A 25,669-nucleotide genomic window follows, 5' to 3' on the forward strand; every position below is an offset into this window, starting at 1 on the left:
ATGCTAATAAAATCATTTAAACAATAATAATGATTTACAATTTATTTATTAGAAAAGCTCTCTAGTATTCAGTAAATTTTAGTATAACTTAATATTAAAGTGGTGATAATTGAACAAAGCAATATTAAACGGGACATCTTATCAGAAAAGTTTTAAAAACTTTCTTCATCCCAAAAATGCATGGTAAGTCCGGGAGCTTTGGCTATCAATTTGATTTTCGCTCTGTGTAGCTGGCTTTGTTGTTGTGGGAGCGAAAATATTTTAACGCAATTAGAGTCGGAGCATCGTCGTTGTCGTTGTGTCAGCATCAGAGCAAGAGCGAACGCGCACGCAGACGGACACGGACACGGAGCACGGATAAAACGGGCGAAAGACAAGAAAAACCTACAAGGGCAGCGCACAAGAATAGCTGGTCCCAGTGTGTGATGTGATGTGTTGTAATGTGTTATCTCGAAAAAAGAGTGCCTCGAAGGTAGTGTAAAAAGTGTGACCAGCAGCGGTAAAAACCAGAGCAAACCAGAGACTCAATTAACTGTGAAAACCTGCTGCACACACGCCAACAGACGCACGCACGCACACCCTCGCCGAGTGAGAGTGTAGTGGAGAGAGAGTCGCAGAGAGGTGAAGGTGAAGCTGAAGGAGAAGCGCGAACAATTTGTTGAATACAACGGTACCGCTCCGTTGCAAGGCGAAAAGCGAAAGTGAAAGGCAGAAGCCAAAGAAAAGCGAACTAAATTTTAATACGGCGAAAAGAACTGAAATAAAACTAGGGGAAAATTCCGAGAGTGCCCGAACAAACAACACCAACAAACGGGAAAGGGAAAAACGGAGAAAATTGGCGGCGCAAAAGTTAAAAGGGACAAAGACGATTAAGCAGCTTGCCAAGGACGAGGACCAACAGTACGAAAGGTGAGCCCCAATAAGTCAGCCGAAAGTAGGAGGCAAAAAAGAAATGTACAGGCAAAGTTGCGCCTAGCGACACAGGACACAAGGCACAAGCAAAAAAAAAAAAAGAAGAAAAAAAAATAAAAACGCCCCAAACAGATTTCTCCCTCTTGGAAAGTGACAGTCGTCGACGTCGCCTTGCAACGCCTCAAGAAGCAAAGTCCCCCGGCCACCACCCTCCACCACTTTCTTCCGCTCTGCCATTCACCCTGAGCACAAGAGAGCGCGACCCACCCACTTTCACCGCCCATTCTAGCCCCCGCGTAGTTGTTGGCTTTCTTGTTATTCATAGGCAAACATAGGCAAACAAGCAGAAGCGAAGCAAAGAGCAACCTGCGTGGCTGCGGCCAACAACAACAGCAAACATCCAGCAGCGCTGCGAGGGCTGTTCTCAAAATGAAATTAGCCCCGACTCGCATTTGTGTGGCCCGATATTGGCCATCTTTGGGTTAATGCCATCAAACGGCAGAGCGGCCAGCCCCAAAAAGTATGCTATGGCTTCTTTTGCGTGCGGACCGCGATAATCCCATCAAAAAGAATTTTTAGGGACCACTCCGAAAAGTCAACCGCCACATTTCAATATGGCTGAAATGTCAAAACCCGGGCAAAAACTCAGACCTTTCATAACCTTTTTCATCGAATTTGTGTCCGGCAGTTTTTTTCGTCACTTTACTAACTGAATAAGCCGCGAAAACTTTTGAATATCCTTCGTAAATGTGTTTTCTTTTCCAGTCAGGATTATCATTTGCTCTTGCAGTCGGGAAACTATAATCCTCACGTCAAAGGAAATGTTTTGGGTTTCCAGTTTAGCAGTTAAAAAAAAACACACAAGTTCAAACCATGAAGTTCAGAACAAAAATGTCGTTTCGTCATTTAAATAGATCAATCAACTATTTAGATGCCAAACACTGCCTTATCTTCAATTTAAATTTGCTTACACACTTTCTCCAATTAAAACAGCCTGACAATCTATTTAAAGACAATTCCATTAATTCCCTTAAATAAGCCTTTGGTTCATTTAAAATCCAATCATTTGAATACACACACTTTCAAGCAGATTAAAGTTGCAGCCGAGCTGTAAAGCAACTAAAACAATTTGAATGGCTTTCCTTGCGCACTAAGACTTTAACTAATTTCCCAAGCTCAACACGCTCTTCAGATTAAAATCTCGTGTATCTGTGGAAGCTCTCTGCTCCTGGCCATATCCAGTTTCCTGTTACCATTTGACCTCCCCTCGTTTTGGCGACGGCTGGCATTGGCGGGAGTGATAATTCATGTCCCGCTGACATTTTTGGGTCAAAAAACTAAAATATTATGTGGTGGCTCTTGCCATTTCGTTCAAGTGTGTGCGTACGTCTGTGTCTGCCCATTTAAGAGCCCTGTGCTTGTTTTTTTTTGTGGCTTGTAGTCATTATTTCATGCAACCATCGGAGCACCACCACTATCCATCATACGTCATGCCCATTGAAGGTTTGCCGACGGTGGTGCTGAAAGTCCTGCGTGGGTCTGACTGGCATTCGGGCAGATTAAAATTGCATCCGGCGCGCCAAACAAAAGACTGTTGACCAATTTCGCTTAAACATAAAACAACGAAAAATTACCAGCGATCCTGGCCAATGTTCAAGCTGGCGCGGCACACAAACAAACGCACTAAATAGAAAAACGGACACATAAACACACGAAGGCAAACAGAAATGAATTCATAGTAAAAGTCTTAATTGAAATTTTTGCTCGAAATGTGTGCAGATGGGGATTTTTTTGTTATACTGTTCAGCGGCACCTAAAATGAAAGCGATGTGTCCATGGCGGGACCTGTGTATACATATATCATTCACATATATGTAACATATATATATATATAAATATATATATGAATGTGCGAACTGGGTGGCGGCAACTTGTGAAGCCAAGTCGGGCGGTGAAAAAAGCAAAAGTCGTGGCCTGTGGTGTAAACGGATCTGTTGGCCAGAACGGAGGATAAGGATGAGGATGGGAATGGGGATGAGCATGGGTTTCCCGGGGATTGGCACTGGGATAAGGTGGAACTTTGTTTGGCTCTTGGCATTACCTTTGTATCATATTCTTTTATTTAACTTTGTGTACTTCCATGAGAGACTGCCTCCATTCGCCGCCTTTCAGCCAAGCAAGAGGCAATCAACGTGGCAAAAGAAATGAGTTAAATGTTTGATTACAAAATTGCATTCTGCACCTTGGAGAATTCCTCTTAATTTGAAATTCTCAATTTAGTTAGCGTTAGCATCGAATTTCACAAGGGAAGTCTGTTGTCTAATCAAGCGAAAACACTTGAGGTGTGCAGTGCGGAATTTTAATTAGACCAAATCAGTTTCATTTACTTTGCAGCATTTGCTTCAATTTTCAGATCTTTTACAAATTCATTCTGGTATTTTCATAAATATTTGCGCATGAACTTGCTAATTTATGCAATTAATTAAATAAAATTAGGCTTCTGATTTCATTGCCTACTCAATAGGCGGAAAATACGAAGTGTGCACAAATTAAATTTTAACTACAATTGCATTTAGCAAATTTGCAATAAAATGTTCATCATAATTAAACCAAAAGTAGTTACATTTTCAATAATCACGCATTTTGTACGCTAGCCACCATTGAAAAAATTGTGCAAAGTTATCCTTTTAAATCAAGCTGAAATAATGATGATTTTTGGTAATTGCTTTATACTGCAAAATTATCAATAAAGACAATTTGCTGTTAACGCAGCTGATATTTTTGAATAATCGCTGGGAATCACAATGAATCCAATGCCAACCAACAATAAAAAATAAACAGAAAAGGGTGGCATAAATAACAGGCCAAAGTAAATGTTATCAGTATAAATATTTGTCGAATTAAATTACAGTTAATGCAGAATTAGTAATTAAACGATTTAAATGCAACACCTCTATGTTTTTTTTTACAAAAAAAAAAACAATATTATTAATCTGAGCCGTCAATAAAATGCAATCGGCACGTTGCTAAACTTGAATAAATAATGTATATTTGCAAATTTATTCGGGTATGAGCATATAAATATTAATTGTTCAAAATGAAAATGGGTTCAGAATATTAAACTGTTCTGAACTCATTAATTTTATGTCTATTAAGAAAGTTGCAGCATTAAAACTAGTATTCAACTGGATAGCAAACATATGTATTCATTTTGTTTAAAGATTATTATTATATATTTTTTTGACATAATGAAGTAATTTACCTTTAGAATCCAAGAACATAGAGCAATTTGTCTGCCCATTTCTTATAAAGTGGAAAATTAACAAATGGCCAAGAGATTAGGGGACATGACTAGTGGTGAGAAATCTACATGGCTATAAACACAAGATTCAACACTTTTAGGAGCCATGCCACACCATTCCCCGCCCATCCTGACTCCGCCCACCGACCGAGTCATTTGCTTTGAATGGGGAATGAATCTGAATCTGAATCGAAATGTTGTGTTGGCTGAAATTTATGTGTCTATTGCCAAAGGATTCTATGCAAAGGGGACACGACACAAAGGAGACACGAGCCATGGAAGATGGGCCTGAAGATGAGCAGGGAAAACTGAAGAAGTGGGCGGCGGTGGGTGCCACTCCCACTTCCATTCCCATTCCCACGCCCCCTGCCTAGCTGACAAACACGCACACACAGAGACACAATCGCATACATACGCAATTACACGCCCACTTTGCTTTATCTTTGTAACTGTTACAAAACTTGGCTTCATCTTCTGCAGATTTCCTCCTTCATTTTTTTTTAGTCCTTTTGCGAGTGTGTTGTTGCTGTTGTGCCATCTGTGCGTGTGTGTTTGTGTTTGCGTTTGGGCCTGTGTTTGTAGTTGTTTATCTTGGCCAGAAGCTATATAGTTTATCTATGTGCATGTTTGCTGTTTTGCTGGTGGCCGTCGGTTGGTGTACACTTTTCCGCACTTATTCCATATTTAAGAGGCAATTTATATTCCCTTTTTTTGCACTCGCATTCCGTCTCGCTCGATGGCTCCTTGCCGCCCTATCGCCGTCCCTCTCCGCCGCAGCGATCCATTCAAACTGCCATTCAACTTCAGCTACAGTTTCCGCCGCTCTACTCGACTTTACTCGACTCGGCTGTTTCTGATTCTGTTTCTGATTTAGCCGCCACCAACACAGAACCACCGCAAAGCACGGAAAAAAGATGGGTTTGCCTAGCGATTAGACTATCAGATACTTAGCAATCTTGGTCAGAACGCAAAATGTATAAAGTAAATATTCATTTCATTTAATTCTATAACTTAAATGCTGATACTATAGTAAAAGCATATTACTTTTAAGCCCTGCTATTTGTTCTTTGCGAGCATAAATATCGCCTGACACTAAACCGTTAGCTGCTTTTGTTTAATGTTATTTAGAAACTCCTGCCACCTGAATGTGTAGTGGCTTTTAGGAATTGAATTAAGTTTCGCTAGCGTGTGCCTTCCACTTTTTCCCTGTTACAAAATCCATTGCCAACGCCATAAACCCTTTTGCAATTACCCGGTATAGAGAGCTCCACTGGCTGCCACTAAGCAGCAAACAGGAGCTAACCACTACTGATGCCGGCCCATTCCGATCCAATTTTGCATGGTCCGACCTACCTGCTCCCTGCTACCGTTCCAACTGGTCTGCCACGACCCGCTCCACGCCCCCTGCGGCTGTCAGTAGCCAATTATCATTTTTCGCAATGAATAAAAACGCTGACTGCTCCGTCCGTCCGTCGTGCCCGTCCGGCTCTTCAGCCGGATGAACGAGTGGTGTGCGTGTGCCACGTAGCATCCGCAGATGCGAGTGTATCCAAACGGCATTTCCATAGCCATAGCAGTTTCCATGGATTCGGTCGCCTTTTTGCACCTTGCGGCTACTGCTGCAGTGGCAATAGCTCACCCATCCAAATCCGTATCTAAAGCCCAAGCCCGTTCTCGGACGGCTTTTCGTTGCTAGCTGGCTTTCTCCGCTTTCTTTTTTTTTTTATTGTGTCATAAATTATTCAAACGTAAACATCATCAGCAGGCAGCAGGCGGCGGATCAGGATAAAGATGCGGCTCAGCCCGCCGGCCTATCTGTGTTTGCCCGATACACGCTCTTATGTGCTCCTCATTATCGGAGGCAGACGTTTAACGCACCCACGGCGCACACACTCAAATATTGTATATCCTTGTACATCCTGCCGCTCGGCATGTGCTTATTTTTGTATCTCATTCGCAGGACTGTCCCCCGCAGTCAGGGCACACTGGTCATGAATTAGTATAAATAACTTATTGCCTTACCAATAGTTAATATCCAAGTCTCCATCGAAAGCTTAAATAGATAGTCTTTACAAATTATTGTAAAAAAATGTGGTTAATTTGATTGTGTCTCGATTTCTCCATATTCAAACCGCTTTTGCTTAAAATATATAGGATAGTTCATCCTCTATTTCATCTTCTTAATATTCCTATAATGCTCGAAAAGACATTTCCCAATTTTTCCATTTTCATCCGACTTAAGTGCTTAAAAGCATATATTCACTATGACCAAAAAGTGTCACATAAAATTGCAAATTTAATGCTCTTAAGAGCCTAAAAATTAAGTGGATTTCCTTGCTTAATACCTTGTAGTGCAATTGTATAAAGGTTTATTCATGCTATTCAAAACTCTGCCATATCATGCTGTGTCTACTCCAATTTGCACAGCATAAGTGAGACTTTCATTATTTATTACCAGGTTAAATCATGTAAAAACCCCATGATTGAATTGGCCAGCCGATTTGCAGCAACCATAAATGTGAATTTCAATAAATGGAATGCAATTCGCTTTGGCCAAAGAGTTTTCCAATCCAATCAAATGCGAAAATCTCCTTATACTAAGCTAGGAAGTGTTCATAATACAGGGTGCTCATTTGCACTTTCTTTTGAGATATCTAGTGTAATATAATTTTCTGCAATTTCGCTTGAATTTTTAAACCTTCCATTGGCCTTGAATAAATAGATATTTTCCTGGGATGTGCATTCTACTCCTTGTTCCGTTGGGATGTACAAAGGTTTTTCAAAGTACACTCACTCAGTCGGTGCAATTTTATTCAGCATATTATTGTTTGGAAGCGGGAAACAAATTGCCCGAACCAGTGTGCAATGATGCGGAAGCAATCGGAAGAGCATGACCCAGCGGGATGTGGGCAGTTGGCGTGGGCGCGACGGATGATATGCGAGGACTTCGCACTCAGCGAGTCACTTCCATAAATAAAGAAGGCGCTGGATGTGTTCGTTTGGGTTGGGTTGGTATGGCATAAGATGGAATGGAATGGAGAAGAGTGGAATGGGATGAGATGGGCTGGCAGCTCCAGAGTCGCGCCATCGCTTGGTAAATAAGTAGTGCACGTAGGCATTCGGCATAATGAAGCGAACGCCCCCAAACGCGGCCACTTTGCCTTGAAGAGGCACAGCAATTTGTTTGGCCCATGCGGCGTATACGTAATCACGCATTGATATGCCATTTACTCGGACGCCAGCAGCAGTAAAAATGGCACGAAGATGAAGGCAAATAAATGAATGCAATAGAGGGGGCAGCAGCAGCACTTCTGACTGATTTATGCAGTCTATTTTGCAGTTTCAATTTGGTACCTTCCCTTTTAACCGACGCCTTAACCAAACCCCCAGCCATATTTACGAGCCGCTGCGAACTCTGACCAATTCGTTACCGCCTCTGATTACATGTTAATTATCATTGCGTAATGAATTGGCCTTTTGTACTCGCATGTGCCACCCCCCTCCGCATCCCCTCAGGTTTTACAACCTGCAGACCTGCATACAAATGCCGGAGGAATATAAAATATTCAGAATGTGGAGTGTGCGGCACGAGAGGCTTCTGCGGTGGCTGGTCCTGAAGCTGAGTGGTTTTCATTTGCAAAATAATTTCTCTATCAATTTTAAAAATAATTGCTTTTGATTTATCCAAAGATAGTAATCACAATGCTCTGCGGGCTGGAAAAGAATTAAATAATTGCATTCACTGCTACTCCATTTTGAAGTGAGTGAATAGAGTGTACTTCGCCAATTACGAATCTAATTTAAAGTATTTATTTTTTTTTAACAATTGTAATGAATTTCGTACAAAAAATGTCGAACATGTAAATTAGTTTAAACTCTATCACTTACAGGTGGCTATTTATTTAATTTCAATCAAAGCAAACTTTGTTAATAAAAATATAATAAAAACAAAGTAGTTTTTTTACATTTTTAGGGGTGCACGTTTTTTAAAAACGTTTGATTTAATTAAACTGTAGAATATGCTGCCACTTTTTTCTGGCTTACATTTATGTTGATGCACAGCTCTTCGAACATTAAAGAGCCACTTTTTGCGATTAGACCAACTTCAACATGTTTTTAGAGTTATTTCAAGTGGCACAGAAATAATGAAAGAAAGTTTGTTTTAAGCGAAACTTGGTGTATATCACAACCTACTTAGAATAGAAATCCGAGAAAATCAGTTGATGCCGCAAAGAGTTGGGATATGTCCTTAAGCAGAGCTCAGCAGGACTCAGCCGTTTGAAAAGCACAAAATAAAAATCGCTCCTTCCGGCCAGGCTTCAAACCACCAGCAACACACACACACACAGCCTAAGGGGCACACATACATATGGATGCGAGGATAAAACAAGTATGCATACTTGAACCGCTCCCACACCTAGATACATACATAAATACATTAACAATACATACAAGGAAAGTCGCTTCGATGCCAGTGTGTATGTGTGTGTGTGCGCAGGCTCAAATTAATTCCATTGGCACCGATTGAAAGTTTTCGCTTCACGGCAGCAATAAATTGCGATTGGGTATATAAGCTAAGAGGAAGTACATCGCACACATATCGCATAAAGTGGCGCCCAACACACACACACACAGCTGTGTGGGTGTATATTTGGGCATTAAGTGCATCCTTTTAATTTACATGCTCATTAAATTACAAACGATCGTAATTTTCGCAGCAACACGAAACAAAGTCACACGAAATGTGCAAAAACAAGAGACTTGCGACGCAAGTCTGTTCGAACAGAACTGAATGATGAATCAACTTGACTAGGACCGGTTTCAGTCGAGTGGAGTCGGCTGAGCATTTGCATTAAGCCCATTTAATTATACTAAGTACATAGTAAATACGATAAGTGGAGTGCCGGTGCCCCGGCATAGTGAGCAGCATCGACATCGGCAGAGTACTCTCTACTTTCATGTTTACATTTGCCCAAGTACCTCGATATTCCTCTCGATGGCCGCCCAGCCCACCAGAAAACGCCTTGCTACATACACTACATTTTGCCACAGGAGAACCACGCTAAGTGAAACCATTCAATGTACGACCAAATTAACAGTGCAAATATTTTGATAAAGTTGTTATTTTGAACTAAATTCATACTTGGAATTAAGAAAAGAACTGTAGAAAAAACTCTTCTACTCAGCAAGCAGTACGCAAGCAGTGCTACATTTGTAAAGCAGTTATGTAGTTTTTTAGCCTTGTTGCTTTAACGATGCATCACTGTACTTGGGCCCACTATTAACAGTTTCGAACTGGGACTAGTTGAGTTAAGTAGAGTTGGGCATGTTGAATGTGTTTGCACGTCTGTTTGCCTCCTGCCGCAGTCATAAATAATTTATGCCTGCGTAATTTGGTCAACTTTACTTTGGTCGCCGCCGCAGGATGGCCCATTGCCACCCACTTCGGTTCGGATGACCACCCAGCTCCTTGGCAGCAGCCTTATCTGTATCTTCATTCCCATGTTAATCACCGCCTACATGGCATATATATATGCAAACACACTTGCATAAATCAGCCCAGAATATGTTTCAATTGACCACAGTTGGCTCATTTGCATTTTGCGTGCAGCTACAATGTCCTTAGGTCATTAGGCGTCAAAGAATCCTGGGGGAGTAATTATAATTAGAATTGGAACTAGCAGAACAACAGAGCCATGTGCGTTCCACATAATTGATAATTATTTCATTTGACTTTGGGGAAATTCTATGCATATTAAAGGATGTGTAAGCAGCCAAAGTCACTAATCTTAAAGTTGTGCCCAGGTTCATGTTCATACTTATGTGCTTAAAAATAAAATAATAATGAAATTAGTGTGTCAGTTTCATGTTCTTAATGATAGTAAGCTTACAATAAATTTTCAAAGCACCCTCTACTAAATTAGCTTACAAGTAAGTGAATAAATTCCATGCATAGAATCCTGTCTCTTTATCACCTAACTGAGATTTCAAGCTTCACCACAGGAATACGATATGTAATTGGGTATGGGAACAAGGTCCTTCAAGTACTTTCCTAACGAACCAAAGAGAAATTCAACCGGAAATGTGCATTCTGCATACCCACAGATAAATTGCCTGAACCCATCTAAATAAAGTCCATTAAAAAGCAATTTCCCTCGGTGCTAAAACAAGAATGTAAAAAAAAAAAAACGAGAGATGCCACAGACTTGTTTAACCTTCAGTTTTCTGTTCAAACTTTATTTTCGATTTCCGTTCCCAGGAGCCCAAGGGTTTGGGTTGCTAAAATGAGTGACTGCAAATGCCAGACGCATATTCACTTTCGCATTGCCTTGGCACGCAGATATATGGCAATAAATTTATTTGTCAACTTGTTCAAACTTTCTGCCCCACAATCGAGCACATAAAATTGTTTTCTAATTACCAAAAAGGAATGGCCGTAATATAAATCTTCGCGTTCGGATTGGGAGTGGGTCAGTAACCAGACAATGCCGAATGGGTCATGCTGTGTGTGGCAAGTTGAATCTATATGCTATATTGACAAATTTCTTGTTATTTTTTGTCGGCCAAAGAAATGCATTTCCGAATGAAATTCGCCAGCTCGACGAATTTTCCTCTATGTGGACAACAACTAGCAAAAAGTAAAAATGAGTGCGGAAAAATACATAACAAAGTTTGGATTTCGAGAAACGAGAGCAAAAACGAGACCCAAAGAGCTGGCCAAGTACCAAGTGCCCAGGAGCTGGAGCAGAATCAGTAGCAGGACCAGGACATACGACATTCCTCGGACCCGCGGCCTCGCCCCTTTCCTGTCTTATTCGGTTGTGGAATCAAGCAGCCATGTAACCTCGTTTATTCTGCAGCATAATGAAAGGGGAAAGTTCTGTGATTTCGCCGCCCATGGTTCCGGCAAATGCCATCCAGTCCGCAGAGTGCGTCTATATGAGTACACCTGAAAAATACCAGGAATCCCCCGTGCAATGCTATGGGTTTATCAATGCAAAACAAAGGGTGTGAGTTAACTTGTTGACAGCTGGACTTTAAAATTAGCAATAATAAGGTCCACCCTAAATTAAGTGTGGTATGTAATTAGCATATGCAAACGTTTTTTCACTTGTTCTCTTTAACAAAAGTGATCATATGGTTAGGTTTTAGTTGTACTGATTTTTAAAAGGTATTCAGGCATTAATTTAGTAATATATAGTAATGACATTGCTTTTCAGACACTCATTTTCTCCCAGTGTGTTGTCCTTTGTATGAGTGAGGTGCAACAACGACGGCTGGCTCTAAATGGCATTTGAAATGTTTTGTAGTTCCACATTGTCGGCCTGCCCAGGCGCATGGTTTTCGCCTTTTGCCATTTCGAGCAGACGCTTCGTCCTTTTTCTGACAGAAGGACCCGCACAAACACAAACACACTCGCACACACATACATAGACACACTCGAAACACGGGCGCTCAGAAAAAAAGGTCAAACGAGAATTATAATTTAAATGACAAATAAAATAAAAAACACACGCTGGAATATATATATAAAAAAAAAGGGATAAGGGAGCGCAATTACTTTCGGTGCGAAATTGAAAACGCCATAGGTCCTCGGTCCTTTGCGAGTCCTTGTAACTTGGCTGCTAATTATATCGCATTTTCATGATTGCACCAAATGGATTCATCAAACGATTTGCAAACGAGGGTCAAGTACATTTCCTGTGATGAAACTGGTGTGGCCTGTGGAAAATATGGCCAAAAAATAACTTTCGGCTGGCGAAAAAGAGAGTGAATGGAAAGTTCAAGGGGACGTAGTCCAATTAAATTTATTCGATTCCTTTGTTCATGCCTCAGTCAACATGTTGAATATCAACGTATACTGTTGAATTGCCAAATGCTCGAAATGTAATCAAAATAAATATATGTATATACAAAGAGAAATAAAGCAAATATCACAGCTATTAAGTTGCCATCGTTATGATTTCGTAGAAATCATAAATTCTGTTACTAACAAGCCCACTTGATATATCGGTCAAATTAATTTGCTCTATTTAGTTTGCTATATTTGCCTCAATCAATGAGTAGTAGAGTATCTTGTATCTTGAACTAAGCAAACGAAGCGAATTCCATTCGGATAAATAGTCTAAGAAGTCGAGAGGATTTTGTTTTGACTTTTGTTCAAGCAAATGGCTAAATAACCACATGATGTTTGGCGTACGATTATTTGTTCTTTCGGTTTTTGATTAGGAAATATAAAACTTTGCGGCTTCCTCTTTAAAGTTTCAGTTGTATTTGCCTAACAGTCTGCAGATTCTTATCAAATTTTCGTTTGTCAGCCATGGCGCAGAAGGAAAATAAAATGAAATAACATTTGGTTAGAGCGCAAACGTTGCGCCATAAAAACTTAACCGACATTGCCGAGTCTCCATGGAGATGGTAGCCCAATCTTTATTTATTTTCATAAATATTTTCCTTTTCCCGTCGCTTTTCCATTGTTTCTCTGCGTTCTGCTCGCTCCGCTTTTCTTTTGCTCGCTTAAAGCGTATTTCCTGATGCCTGCTATAGAAAATCAATTGAATGCCTGACTAAACGAAAGATATTGCTTTGCTTTGGCTTTTCTCCGTCAATTTCCTTACATTTTTCGGTTTCTTTTTTTCTGTTTGTTTTTTTTTATATATGCATTGTCGAAGGATATGGTTGGGGAAAACATGAGTTTATCCGAGATTCATTTGGGAAACTTATTAAAAAGTGCTCCGGCTGCAAGCCGTCAACCAGCATCGTCATCATCATCGACATCAGCCATGTCCCTGGCTCATCCTCATCCTCATCTTCATTCTTATCCTTATCCACATTCACAGCCCAATTCCAATCCCAGCAGCTCTAGTGCAGCGCAATTGCCATACCCATACCCATCCTCATACCCATCGCCGTTGCACAATTGCAATTCCATCGCAATTGCAAAATGCAACAATTTTTAATGCGTCTTGCAACTTTTATTTCCACTTTTAATGCAAAAACTTCAGCCAGCAACTGGCATTGACAAGGCGAAGAGAACCAGTCGTCTTTTTTTTAAGGCAAGGGTGGGGTGAATTTTGCGGGTGGATTGCCACTTCTCCGGGCCAGTTACCCATTACGAATGTCCTGGAGGAAGGAGTCCTCGCTGCTGCAAACCGCAGTAAAGTCGCTTAATTTGAATTCTAAAGAGATGCAAAGTGCGGCAATAGCGAAGTTGTGGAATTATAATAAATTCTTAAATGCCATTAGCTGGTGCACCTAAGACTAACTATCTACTACTCTATTTTGCTTGTTTTGACTACGTAGATATTAGATTAACTTAGTTGGGCACCATTAAGCATTCAATTTTGCTAACGTGCTGGGTAGCAAATAGTCGAGCCCGACTTAGTGCCAAGGAGCATCGTTTTCTTACCCTGCCGTCACTTTCTTGGCAAGCGAGTTGAGAAAAAGACCTGAGTAAGTCGGGACGGGAGCGTAACATTTCCTGTTTGCGTTGCCATGATTTCCATGCCAGTTCCTCGCATTTCCGCCCCTATATGGTTACATGCATATGTGTGTGTAAGTATATATGTATATGTATTCTATAGCTGAGCGTGTAGACCGTGTTGTGTGAATGAACGCTCGTGATGCCCGGGATAAATGTCTGCGTGACGCTGACACCCCCCACACCCCTCTTAATTTTTTTGCTGCCCCTCCGGGTCGACGCCTTTCATGGGAAAATATGCAATTTTATCGGTCTTTACAGATTTCCCATGCAGACGTATGAAAGAAAGAAAATTGAAACGACGCAAAGAGCCAAAGAAAACGCATGCCATGAAAGACATTTGCCAAGCAATGCGAATAAAGGGAAAATGTAAATATTTATCATACCGGAGAAGATGCATTACGTTCTTCGCAGCAACTTTAAGCTTTTCTATAAATATAAATAAGAATGCTGCCAGGAAAATAGTGCAGCGCATGAAGCAGGAATGTCATTTTCAGCTTTTAGTTAATTGAAAAGTGGGGGAAAATTTATTCGAAAATCCCATACGACGATGACTCACCGCATTAGCCGTCCGGAAAGCAGAGTCCACTAAAGACACCAGCTATTTTTTCCTTGCAAAACGTGCCGACATTTTGGTTGTCAACACACCCAAACACACATCCGTATAGAATCCAAGGGCTGTATAGAGAATGTGGAATGATATGGGATATGTGTATATGGGATGGGGAAATACTCCCGGGTCCGGAGCATAGTTAAACTTTAGTTTTATGGCTGCAATTTAGTGAAATGTGTGTTTGTTTAGCCCAGCTCAACCGGAGTCATCTCAACTGAGCTCAACTCGTCTCGTTTCCAGCATTGTTTTATTTTTGCCAATTGTTTAGCCTTATAAAATATACGGATTTAAACAGCTCTGCTCCGGCAGGACGAAGATATATGGCCGCTTGTGCGAGCACTCTCATCCCGATTCGCCTCCTTCTCCGCATCCAATGGAAAACCATGCTGAAATCCGACTGAAACCCGCAGAACAGAGCCGTCGCAGCATTTGTTAATGAGGCCCACAAGAGCTTAGAGGAGTCCATAACATTTGTGCTACCACACCCAACCGGGTTGGGGTCCGCATCCTAGTCCGGCCGTGGTAGCACCGTTTTCCGAGTGCCCTTATGGCGGGGACAGCGTTTAAGTACATTAAATTAACACCTAAAAGGTTGACAGATTTACACATTTTTATCTTAACCCAAATAAAGCCTCTTCACCCCATTCTGCGCAGCCCACACTGGGTATTAACATTGTAATGCGGTGAGTGGGTTATGCGAATTTCCATGCAAATGGAGGTGTTTCTATGGATTAATACACCGGAATACACAAGCTTTTAAGGACAGCTCCCTGCTAATGGGTCTATTCATTTTTTAAAATCAACTTTAAAGCGATTTTTAAAGGCTTCAAGTATGAAACCACATGGTAAATACTTAGTAAGCGTAAATTGAAATTATTTTTATATAAGAGTTATAAACTCTAGTGAACAGGAATGAAATAACAATTGAATCTTCCAAAAATGATCATAGCCGGTCGTTAAGTTGGCCATTCGAACCGATTCAAACATCAATCACCAGTTTCTTATACCCCATAAAACACATCCTTTGAACTAGTTCACAGCGACCCAACACGTTTGCAATCACCCAATGCTCCAACTTGCACAAAAGCCCCACCAGAGGCAACAGGAGGATGGGTATGAGCATTCAGATGGCTTACGGGTGGGGGTTGGGTCTGGGGCTGGGAATTGCACTGGGCTTGGGGTTGAGGCAGGGGGCGAGGTCAAACGGTGCAAAACGCTTTGCACCTGCACCTGAAGCTGCACCAACACCAACAGCACCACAAACGTGCCTCGACTGAGGTGGCAGCCATAAAGTGGGCGCCAAAGCAGGCATTGGCATTACCGCACACTTGGAAAAAAAACATTAGCCACAGTTCCTGCACCTTGAACTTCCAAATATCATGTCTTAAAATTCTATTATACACTGCCCTTAGCTAATGTATAGTTATTTCAAGTGTTTAAAACATGGTTACTTCATTTTGAAAATGTTTTGCTTATATGCTTATTAAAAACCAAGTTCTTTATAACTTCAAGAATTACAAAACGAATAAAAACCAATAATAATTCATCGGTTAAAAATAATTGAAACCATTATTATCTGGTACTGATTTTACTGCCCGCCATTCTGCGAGTGTAACGATATGGAGCTGCTGCCAGTGCTGGTGGCACTGCCGCATCTGGCGATGCTCCTATGGCTGCTTGGCCGGATGCATTGACCAAGGCTATTTAAGGATGCCACGCTCTGATGCGTGGCGCAGTTAAGACCAGAGCCTGACAGCGTAAAGGTCCTTCTTTTGCCACAGCAGCCAGGTCTGCACTTTGCTCCGCAGAGCAATCTGTAATCTGCAAGCTGCAAACTGCAATCTCATAAAAGGAATACACCGCACTGGAATCCTGCCCCGTGGCACTCCCACACAACCCGTAACCCATAGCCCAACCAATTGACATTCGCTTAGCCAAAACGCTTATGATAGAATTTTGTTTTTTTTTTCTCACATATTCGCAGATATTTCCACGGTCGACGGGACAACTGCAGGCTGAAATTGCGACTCTAATAGAGCAGAGGCCAACACGTCCGGTGTATAATATTTGAAATCAAAGCGCTAGGGTCCAACCATGACGGCGATGCACGTGAATCACAAGCTCAACATGCGCACAACGGCTGTCAAGATGAAGCGGACCCGACATCCGGCCGCATCCTGCCCCGAACCGAGTCCAAGTCCAACTACAAGTCCAAGCCCAAGCCCAAGTCACAGTTCGATGGCCACGGCTCGCAGCAAGTGTCACGGCCAACCGGAAACGGAAGGGGACCAGCGGGCCAATTGAAGCTCGGTGCAGGGATGGCACAAACTAAGATAATTCAATCGCGTTTTCTACACATTTACGGTTTACTTTGCCTCGGTTCCTTGATGGGTTGCATTAAAACAATCGGTGCTTCAATTGCGCAGCAAACGCTTGCAGATGCGGATGCACCAGATGAAGCTAAAGCTAAAGAGCGGGAAGCGGAAACGGATGCGGATGCGGATGCGGAAGGGGATGCAAAAGCGGAAACGGAAACGGGAAAGGGAACGAGAGCGCATACAAATGGGGACGCGGAAGCGGATGCCCGCATCATGGCAACGGGAATTTGCATTATAAGACTGATAACATTAAAGAGATTTCTAGAGAATTCCAAAACCGAAGAACACAATCAAAGGCGCCAGCAATCAGCAACGTCAGCAGCATCAGCTGCGCCAGCTGGTGCGCCCAGCCCGCGGAGGAGACACCTCCATTATCCCGGACATTCAGCCGTACAACCCGGACACCCGGAGGCGTGTGCCCTGCTAGTGCTCCTGCTGCTCACCAGCCTCTGGCCGGATTGCTGCGAATGCCTCCACGGCGGCAGCAACACCGTGAAGACCAAGTACGGCCTGCTGCGAGGCATCGTCGTCCGCTCCTCGCCGCTCGTGGAGGCCTTCCTGGGCATTCCCTATGCCTCGCCCCCGGTGGGCAGTCTCAGGTGAGTCGAGTCTACTGAAGTCGCAAAAGATTACGCATCCCCGGGGCGTCGTCCTCGGCAAAGTAGAAACTTTCTAAGCAGCGATGACGCCGTGAAACTCACGTGGCCAAACCACCTGGGGCATGGTACATCATTTTTAGAGAATCAGCTAGAAGTGTAAGATGTGACCTTTAGAAGCAATCTGTAAACGATAAAGTGAAAGCCAAATATATAAATATAATAGAAAACAATTCTCTCAAATAAGCTACAATAAACAGGAAACTAAATACATAGAATTTGTCTAGCAAAAATTTTATATACAGTTTTTTTTGGTTTTGAAATGATTTTAATTTTATATGATTTGATTTATGAAAATGTATGAAAGTTTTTACCCTAAACACTTTTGTGTAAAATCCTAATTGTGTGATTGTGCAAACACAAACAAAACAGTAGAAGGAAAAATTTTTGATTCAAAGGGTGGCGCTCTTAGAATTCAGAAATTAATTTAATGAGTTTCCATGGAAATTAAGTCTATTAAAGGACGACAGGACTTTCCCGCAACTTGCGCACTAATCCAACTAAAATGCAAAATGAAGTGCTAAATTCGAGAAGGCATTTCTCCGCCTCGCCGTGACTCACGCTCCCACCTCCGACGCCAGTGGAGCCATCGCAATCTGGGCGCCACATGGGGGTCGTATCGGGCTGAAAGGCTCGCCTCTTTCGGACAACTTTTTTTCACACAGCGCCGCAGCGCAACTTTATCCGAAGCAATTTTAATAATTATTCTCATGAAATATGTGTGTGGATGGTGCCTGGCACTATGCGGCTGGGGGTGGCTCCATTTCTGGCCCGAGATGCCTGCAAGTGAGAAGCTTATGGCCCCGATCCGATCCCGGACCCGCACCCGGAAATCCCAAACCATTGTTTGAGGATTTAAAGTTCCGCGGGGAGCTGGCAAAGGGAGCCGCTCGTAATGAAGCCAAAGTGCTACTTCGAATTAATCCACAACTTTGCACTGTATACGTAACAATTAAAAACTTTCTTTCCAGTAGTTAGTTTGGGGTTACGTTTTCATAAAAAAATAAAAAAAACAAACAATGAACGAAACGAAAAACGAAAAGAAGCGAAATACCTTGCGGGTGTTTCTCGAGAGGAATAGAAGTCGGAATCAGCGAGGCTCCACAACCAATTAATAACAAAACAGTTGACGGCTTCGGGATTCAGGAGCCCGTCAAGGACCTCTGAGCCGCAAAACTTCGATAAGCCATCGTCGGTATTTGATGGTATTGACGGTATTGGTGCTACCGATGGTATCGAGCGGAAAGCTGAGCCCCCGAGTGAAGTTTCTGGGATATTACAAAAGTTTCCCCTTACTTGGGCACTTTCACACTTATCCTGGCACACCGACACACGCACACACACACACATGCTGACAGGGAAAAGGAGCAAAAGCTCCTGTGTGACATGCACGAACAACAAGTGTGTTTGATGAAGCGATTGGATGGAGTACTTAAAGGGTCCTTCAACAGCTCCAGCGCTGCCACAGCTCATTGTTGTTTGCTTAGCCACAATTCATGAAAATTGTTCTTTAATTACTTCCTGTGGCAGAGTGTGACGCCTGCGAAATGAAGTCGTTTATGAATGCGGTTCATTATCATGCAGCAACAGATGCCGGCAATCGACTGGCAGGAGTTAATCAAACTGGAAGGTCCTTGGGGATTTGAGGCGCACTTCGTGGCAAAAAGTGGGCAGATAAAACGTGCTTATTCGGCGGAGGCGAGAGCCAAGAGGCAATTAATCAATCGCATCTGTCGCCAAGTCTGCCAATCAGAAAATGCACCATATTCGCTGGGATATTGAAACCATATTATGATTAAGCAGAATATAGAATTTTGAGCGAATAGAACGAAAATCGAATGACGCTGAAAGCTTTTAATAATTTATATGGTTATTTATACGTTCTGTTTGTCCTACACGTAAGCTTGTTAGCTAACCTATACAAATGCTTGTGCGCTTTCCACCGCTTCGCGTTTGCATAGCATACTTTTATGGGCGGCGGGGAATGAAAATTCAAAATTCCGTGTACGCGAAGCCAACATAAAACACCGAATAAAACGTTGCCTGTTAGCACTCGAAAAAGTTGGCAACAAAAATTGCTATATTCGTTTATAAATAGTTTATGGCGTAACTTTTTGGCGAAAAGTATTAATTTTAGCAAGCGAACATGTCGAATGCGTTGGCTTGGTGGAAGTGGTTAGGAGTTACCATAAACTGGTAACCGAGTCACGTACACAGAGCTGAAAAATTATGCCCGCCGCAAAACGCGAGCTTTTTGTTTATGCGGTCCATTGTTTGCCTTTTCCCGGTTGGCCAAATGGACTGGAAGAAGCGGCAGAAGCGGATGAGGCGGCGTAGGATGATGCCGAGGATGGAACTAAACGAGGGCCTCCTCAAAGCCACAAAGAAGCGAAAAAACAATCAAAACGTTGCGCGTCAATTATCGTGTCATAAAATCAACATGGCCAAGCCATATTTATCGCTGATGCCTGTCTCCTTGACTCGTCCAATCCGGACTCATGCCATGATCGATGGATTTCAACGCAAAACAATAAAATGCACAATTAATCAAAAGCAGTTTGCAATTTTGATTGATGGGCGGTACTTAGTTTCTGTGTTTTACGAGCCCCGCAAATCCTTTTGCCTTTTAATCGCCGCACGGTTCCACACACCACACAAGCCAACAGTTGGTGTTCGATTAACAGCTCTTTGAACTCTAATAATCCATTAATTAATAATTTTTGAACTTTTAATAATGAATGAAAGAACTAATTTCTGTGACCTTTTATAGTGATTAAAGTTATGATATAATCATATATGGATCAAAATATTAGCGTTGATTTAACATAATACTTTATAACACGCATTTTATTTTCAATTTTTATGTTTCAACATTTTCCTTTCAATGTTATACTTCTTTTATCGACGAGGCAATATTCTCCAACTGGTGAATAAAGTAGAGACGGCTTCGAAAACCAATAAAGACGCGCTCTTTTTATTTTGGCCTCAACTGTGCATGTGTACACGGGCGCACAGTGCGTATACGTGATGCGATAGTTGTGCCCATGTGGCCGAAATGGTATATTTACTTATCGAAACGACCGTTGGCCCCTCTTTCAGATTTATGCCCCCCATAACACCCTCGACGTGGAAAACGGTTCGCAGCGCGGATCGATTCTCGCCGGTCTGTCCGCAGAACATACCCATACCGCCCAACGGACCGGAGGCGCTCCTGGAAGTGCCCCGCGCCCGTCTCGCCCAGCTGCGCCGCCTGTTGCCGCTGCTGAAGAACCAATCGGAAGACTGCTTATACCTAAATATCTATGTGCCCTACGAGACGCGTCGCCAGAGACGTAAGTGCCATTTTCGCATTTGATTGCGTTCCGGGGAATCGTGCAGTGTAATCGAAACTAAATTGTAGTTTACACAGCAGCAAAACAAGTAGTTTTTCTCAGAAATAGATAGGTAATGAATATTTATAGCTACGCCTTGTTTAAAAGGCTTTAGCATCGGATTTAAACAAATAATTACTTTAAAATATCGCATGCAACGCGCTGTGATGGCTACTCGAGTTAATTACGTTTAATTTGATCGATTGGCGACTTTTATAATTGCCAAACGCTGCCAGAATTATTTTTAATTAGCTTTACAATACAAATAATCGATTGATAATCGAAAAACAGATAATATATTTATTAGTTCGTGCAGTGAACTTTTAAAATCCAATTTTTATGTCGGTTGGAGTACAGAAAATGATTATTGCTAATTGCATCCCATTTAAAAATGTAATCGTGTTATCAATATCAAATTTGCATACCCATACTCTGCAGTTCAGAACTTAAGTTATTAAATAAGTAATTAATACATTGCCCCGTGGAAGTTACTGTTTCTATATATTTCAAAAAGGTATTGGTTTTGAAGTTTTCAATTCCGTAGTGCATTGCAGTGTCTTTTATTATTTACTGCAAGCGCTGCGGATTTGGCAACTTTGATGACCTTCATCATCTGCTAGAGAAATGTGAAATTTGTAGTTACCATAAAATAACATATTTAATAGAATAGTAAATACATTACCATCACCTGTCACTTAGGTAACACCGATGATACCACCGGCGAACCGAAGACCAAACTGTCCACGGTGGTGTTCATCCATGGCGAATCGTACGACTGGAACTCAGGGAATCCCTACGATGGCTCCGAGCTGGCTGCCCACGGCAATGTCATCGTCGTGACAATCAATTTCCGTTTGGGAATCTTTGGATTCCTGAAGACCGGCGGCAAGGAGAGTGCCCAGGGAAACTTCGGACTGATGGACCTGGTGGCGGGTCTTCACTGGCTCAAAGAAAATCTGCCGGCATTTGGCGGGGATCCCCAGAGCATCACACTTCTGGGCTACGGAACTGGAGCTGTGCTGGCCAACATCCTAGTCGTGTCTCCAGTGGCAAGTGGTAGGGATTAGCTAGATATTTGAAACGTTTGAAGTGCCATGGCATCAAACTGATTTGAATATGACTCCAATGAAAACTCACTTTAAGAACCGATTACCTAGAGCTTGATAGTAATTGTAAACCTTTCATCAGACCTAATCCAGCGCACGGTTCTGGTGAGCGGCTCCGCCCTGTCGCCGTGGGCCATTCAGAAGAATCCCCTTTTTGTGAAGAGGCGCGTGGCGGAACAGACTGGATGCCACGGCGACATGTTGTACGACGACCTGGCCCCCTGCCTCCGCACCAAGAGCGTCGCCGAATTGCTGGCCGTCAAGGTGGATCATCCACGGTATGTCGCACATTCCATTAATCCGCAGCACGGGCATATTTCACGTTCAAAAGCCGATTAAGCTGAATTTCGATTGAGCTTAAGCTTTAAACGTTAAAGCATTTAAATATTAATAAATTATTACTATATGCAATGCTTAATTGAATTAAATGTAAACCTTATGATATATTCTTTCCCAGCTTAAATAGACCTTAAAAACTTTAATGGATTTTTATTATTCGGTTTTATTATATTACAGATTCCTCGTGGGCTTCGCTCCATTTGTGGATGGCACTGTTATATCGCCGGGCGCCAATCCTTTGGGCAGCACCACCTTGCCCCTTGGATCAGCTATTGTTAGGTACTGAATGTTATAAAATATAGTGAAAACAGCTCGCGTTTAATTACTTACTTTGCACAAACAGTACTTCAGGAATTGAATATGCAAACTTTCCGAAACGTGACCTCATTTTCTGCCTTACATCTGTGGAGTCCTATTTGGATTTGAGTGCCCAGGACTTGGAGTTCGGCTTCAATGAGACGCGACGGGATCGCATCCTGCGCACTTTTGTGCGAAACAACTTTCACTATCATCTGAACGAGATATTTGCCGTTCTGAAGGTGAGCTCGATTAATTTATGCGCTGCGGCGAATAAAATCCCAAACTCAATTTCGCTGCAGAACGAGTACACCGACTGGGAGAAGGCCATCCGTAATCCTCTTAGCTCCCGAGACGCCACCCTGCAATTCCTGAGCGATGGCCACACGGCCTCGCCGCTGATTAAGTTGGGCTACATGCACAGTTTGCGTGGAGGTCGCGCCTACTTTCTGCACTTTAAACACAAGACCATCGAGGAGGAGTACCCACAGGTGGGTGAATACACCTCAGTTATGGGAAACCTAACTAAGTCATCGTCCTCAATCCCCCAGAGATCCGGCTCCGTGCGCGGCGAAGATGTGCCTTTTTGGCTGGGTCTGCCAATGTCCCCGCTCTTTCCACACAACTACACCACCCAGGAGCGCCAAATCGGTAGACTAATGCTGCGATATCTGTCCAACTTTGCCAAAACTGGGTAAGCTGGTGCAAATGAAACATTTGTTCCTTCTTTACTAACATAGCAAACTGCACAGCAATCCGAATCAATCCACGGCGAAGTCAGTGCTCCCCAATCCGAACGAGGTCTTGGAAACTGCGCTGCATCAGCAGAAGAAGCGCTCCACGGGTCTGACACATCCCAATCTCAGTGAGGCTCTCAATCTGGCAGTGCTCTACAATCAGCGAAGGAGCAATGCGATGCACGAGAAGCGAGCCTACATACGAAGAAGATTGCGGAGCAATGATGCAGCCTTCACCCAGCTGGGAATCTCTAGTGAACGGGATGTGGGCAGCTACGATGGCGATGAGCTGCCATTTTGGGATGCCTACGATGTGGTCAATCAGCTGTACGTGGAATTGGGTAAGTCCTAAGATCCTACAAATGCAATATAGCTGATGTTAATGAAACATTATTAGGAAACAAGGCCAACATTCAGAGCCACTACCGCGGTCATAAGCTGTCCATGTGGTTGAACCTTATTCCTCAGCTGCATCGCCACTTTAACATCAATGACCAGTCCATGCGACACCATCAGTTCCAGGACGACATGAACAACAGAGATCTCTACGAGGGTAAGATCTAAAACGGATTTCAGATCTTGATTATTTTCTTTATGTGAATTTTCCATTTCTATTACCAGGCGTTGTGCGACCACAATTACAGACTAAGCCTGCTGAAGATGATAACATCATCATCATGCAGAGGAGCAGGACAACGACGCCACCGCCGCCCTCAAAGAGTCCAAATACAAATGCCACGCAAGCCTTAAATCCGCTTGGCACGGGAACACCTACCACCACAGGTTAGTTAAAAAGCGAATTATACTTTTAATAATAGTAATATCCTAACGATTCCCTGCAGAGTGCGGCATAGATGGAGCCATGTCTGTATCGGAACTAACCACCACCCAGTCGCCAAAGGACAATAGAACTGGGATAGTGCGCGTGGAGACTCAGAAGGACCTGGCCACCGCGTCCACCGGGATCATTGGCAACCTGGAGCTGCTACGCCGTCTTGGAGGGAAACAGTTCCAAAGCTATACGACAGCCCTAATAGCCACCGTGGCCGTGGGCTGCTTCCTGCTAATCCTGAATGTCCTGATCTTCGCGGGCATTTATCATCAGCGCGAGAAGCGAGCGCGAGATGCGAAGACCAAAGAGGAGCTGCAGGAGGGCGATAACAGCAAGAACTCCAGCATCCTAAAGCTCAACGCTCTGATGGGCGGCGGCGGAGGAGCATGTGGCTCTGGTCCAAGCGACATCCCAGATGCGTATACCTTGAGCGGCTCCGTGGTGGACAGCAAGGGCGGAGTGGGCGTCGTCTTCGGGGAGTACAGCTGCTACGATGAGAAGACCAAGCAGCTGAAGGAAGAGAAGCTTCTGGTGGAACTGCCACCATCATCGTCGACGGGCCAGACGTCTCTGATGATAGACAATTGGGGCGCGTGTTCCACGAGCACTTTGGATCTGTTAAAAACGAAGCCAGGCGATCCCATTGAAATGGTCACCTACAGTGCGCTGCCCTCGGTGATGGAATCCACATCGGCCATGAGCAGCAAGCGTGGATCCTTCGTTGACACCACGCTGCAATTCAACAGTCCGCAGCAATTCGACTATGCTGTCCAGTCCTCGGATCAGATGTCCTTCAAGGCGATAGAGGACGCAGTGAAAGCGGCGGCCGGGCATGACTCGGAAATCACCCGGGATGATGACATTCCCGAACCGCCGCCACCACCACGATCCTTTCTGGCAGCCCAACAGCAACAGCAGCAGCAACAACAGCAGCAGCAGCAAACGGGAATCCTGCGCCAGACAGGAGCAGGTGGCAGTTCCACGTCGGGATCGGCGAGCGGCAGCGGCAAGAAACGTGTACATATTCAGGAAATCTCAGTCTAGCAATCATAACCCTTCTAGTAACCAATTGTGACCCTAGTTTAAAGTTTTTATCTAGTTATTTATGCGTCGAGCTTGTCCAACTGGAGCTTCTCCTACATCTGAGTCCAAGTTTTAGCCTATTTGAACCACTATTTCTCAAAATTTTGTTTTCGTGTATCTAATTTTTTTTAGTTTTAGAAGAATACTTTTCTTTTAACAACTGACGCGATTAGACTGTAAGCTTCCAGTACCAATTCAAATTCATGTTAGGTGAGTTCGACTCTTGTTTGGTTATCTATTCCCGCTCACTGGCCCAAATATTTAAAATAGAATCATGTTTCTGTTCACTGGCCTCAATGCAAAAATCGTTGTAACTATATGTATTACGTATGTTTGTATATTATGTAAATGTTCCTTGTAGACGTGATTGAGAAGATATTGTGTAGGAATAATTTTTCAAGTGTTATCATTGTGTGTATAGTTTATGTTACTTTTTGGTGTACGATTAGAAATTCATATTATTCTATTTGCTTGTTATTTAATAATTAGCGAAATCAAAATAATGTGTAACAAGCTTTTAATGATTTGTAAAAGAAAATCAGATATTATAACTATGATACACA

At 42.8% G+C, this 25,669-nt stretch overlaps 1 protein-coding gene across 2 annotated transcripts; it reads left to right on the plus strand.

Annotated features, from left to right (window-relative positions):
* The first annotated feature begins 325 nt into the window (after positions 1-325).
* LOC117148749 lies at positions 326-25,668 on the plus strand. 2 transcript variants are annotated; one of them, XM_033316342.1, is made up of 13 exons: positions 326-909; positions 16,292-17,284; positions 20,441-20,673; positions 21,412-21,768; positions 21,901-22,096; positions 22,335-22,436; positions 22,501-22,696; positions 22,757-22,945; positions 23,006-23,148; positions 23,207-23,532; positions 23,589-23,744; positions 23,813-23,974; positions 24,034-25,668. In XM_033316342.1, the coding sequence occupies exons 2-13, from the start codon at positions 16,626-16,628 to the stop codon at positions 25,065-25,067; spliced, it is 3,753 nt and encodes a 1,250-aa protein (XP_033172233.1). In that variant the 5' UTR covers positions 326-909; positions 16,292-16,625; the 3' UTR covers positions 25,068-25,668. The 2 variants fall into 2 exon arrangements, with proteins under 2 accessions (XP_033172233.1, XP_033172241.1); XM_033316350.1 differs by lacking the exon at positions 326-909 and adding an exon at positions 15,400-15,420.
* The last annotated feature ends 1 nt before the right edge of the window (position 25,669 follows it).

The sequence above is a fragment of the Drosophila mauritiana genome, chromosome 2L, assembly GCF_004382145.1.
Source record: "Drosophila mauritiana strain mau12 chromosome 2L, ASM438214v1, whole genome shotgun sequence".
NCBI lineage: Eukaryota > Metazoa > Arthropoda > Insecta > Diptera > Drosophilidae > Drosophila > Drosophila mauritiana.

Excerpts from the sequence above, each read along its gene's own strand:
- LOC117148749 (XM_033316342.1), top strand. The coding sequence starts at position 16,626 with ATGGCACAAACTAAGATAATTCAATCGCGTTTTCTACACATTTACGGT. Across the intron at positions 20,674-21,411 it reads CGAGACGCGTCGCCAGAGAC|GTAACACCGATGATACCACC; the intron begins GTAAGTGCCATT and ends CCTGTCACTTAG. Across the intron at positions 22,946-23,005 it reads TCGAGGAGGAGTACCCACAG|AGATCCGGCTCCGTGCGCGG; the intron begins GTGGGTGAATAC and ends TCAATCCCCCAG.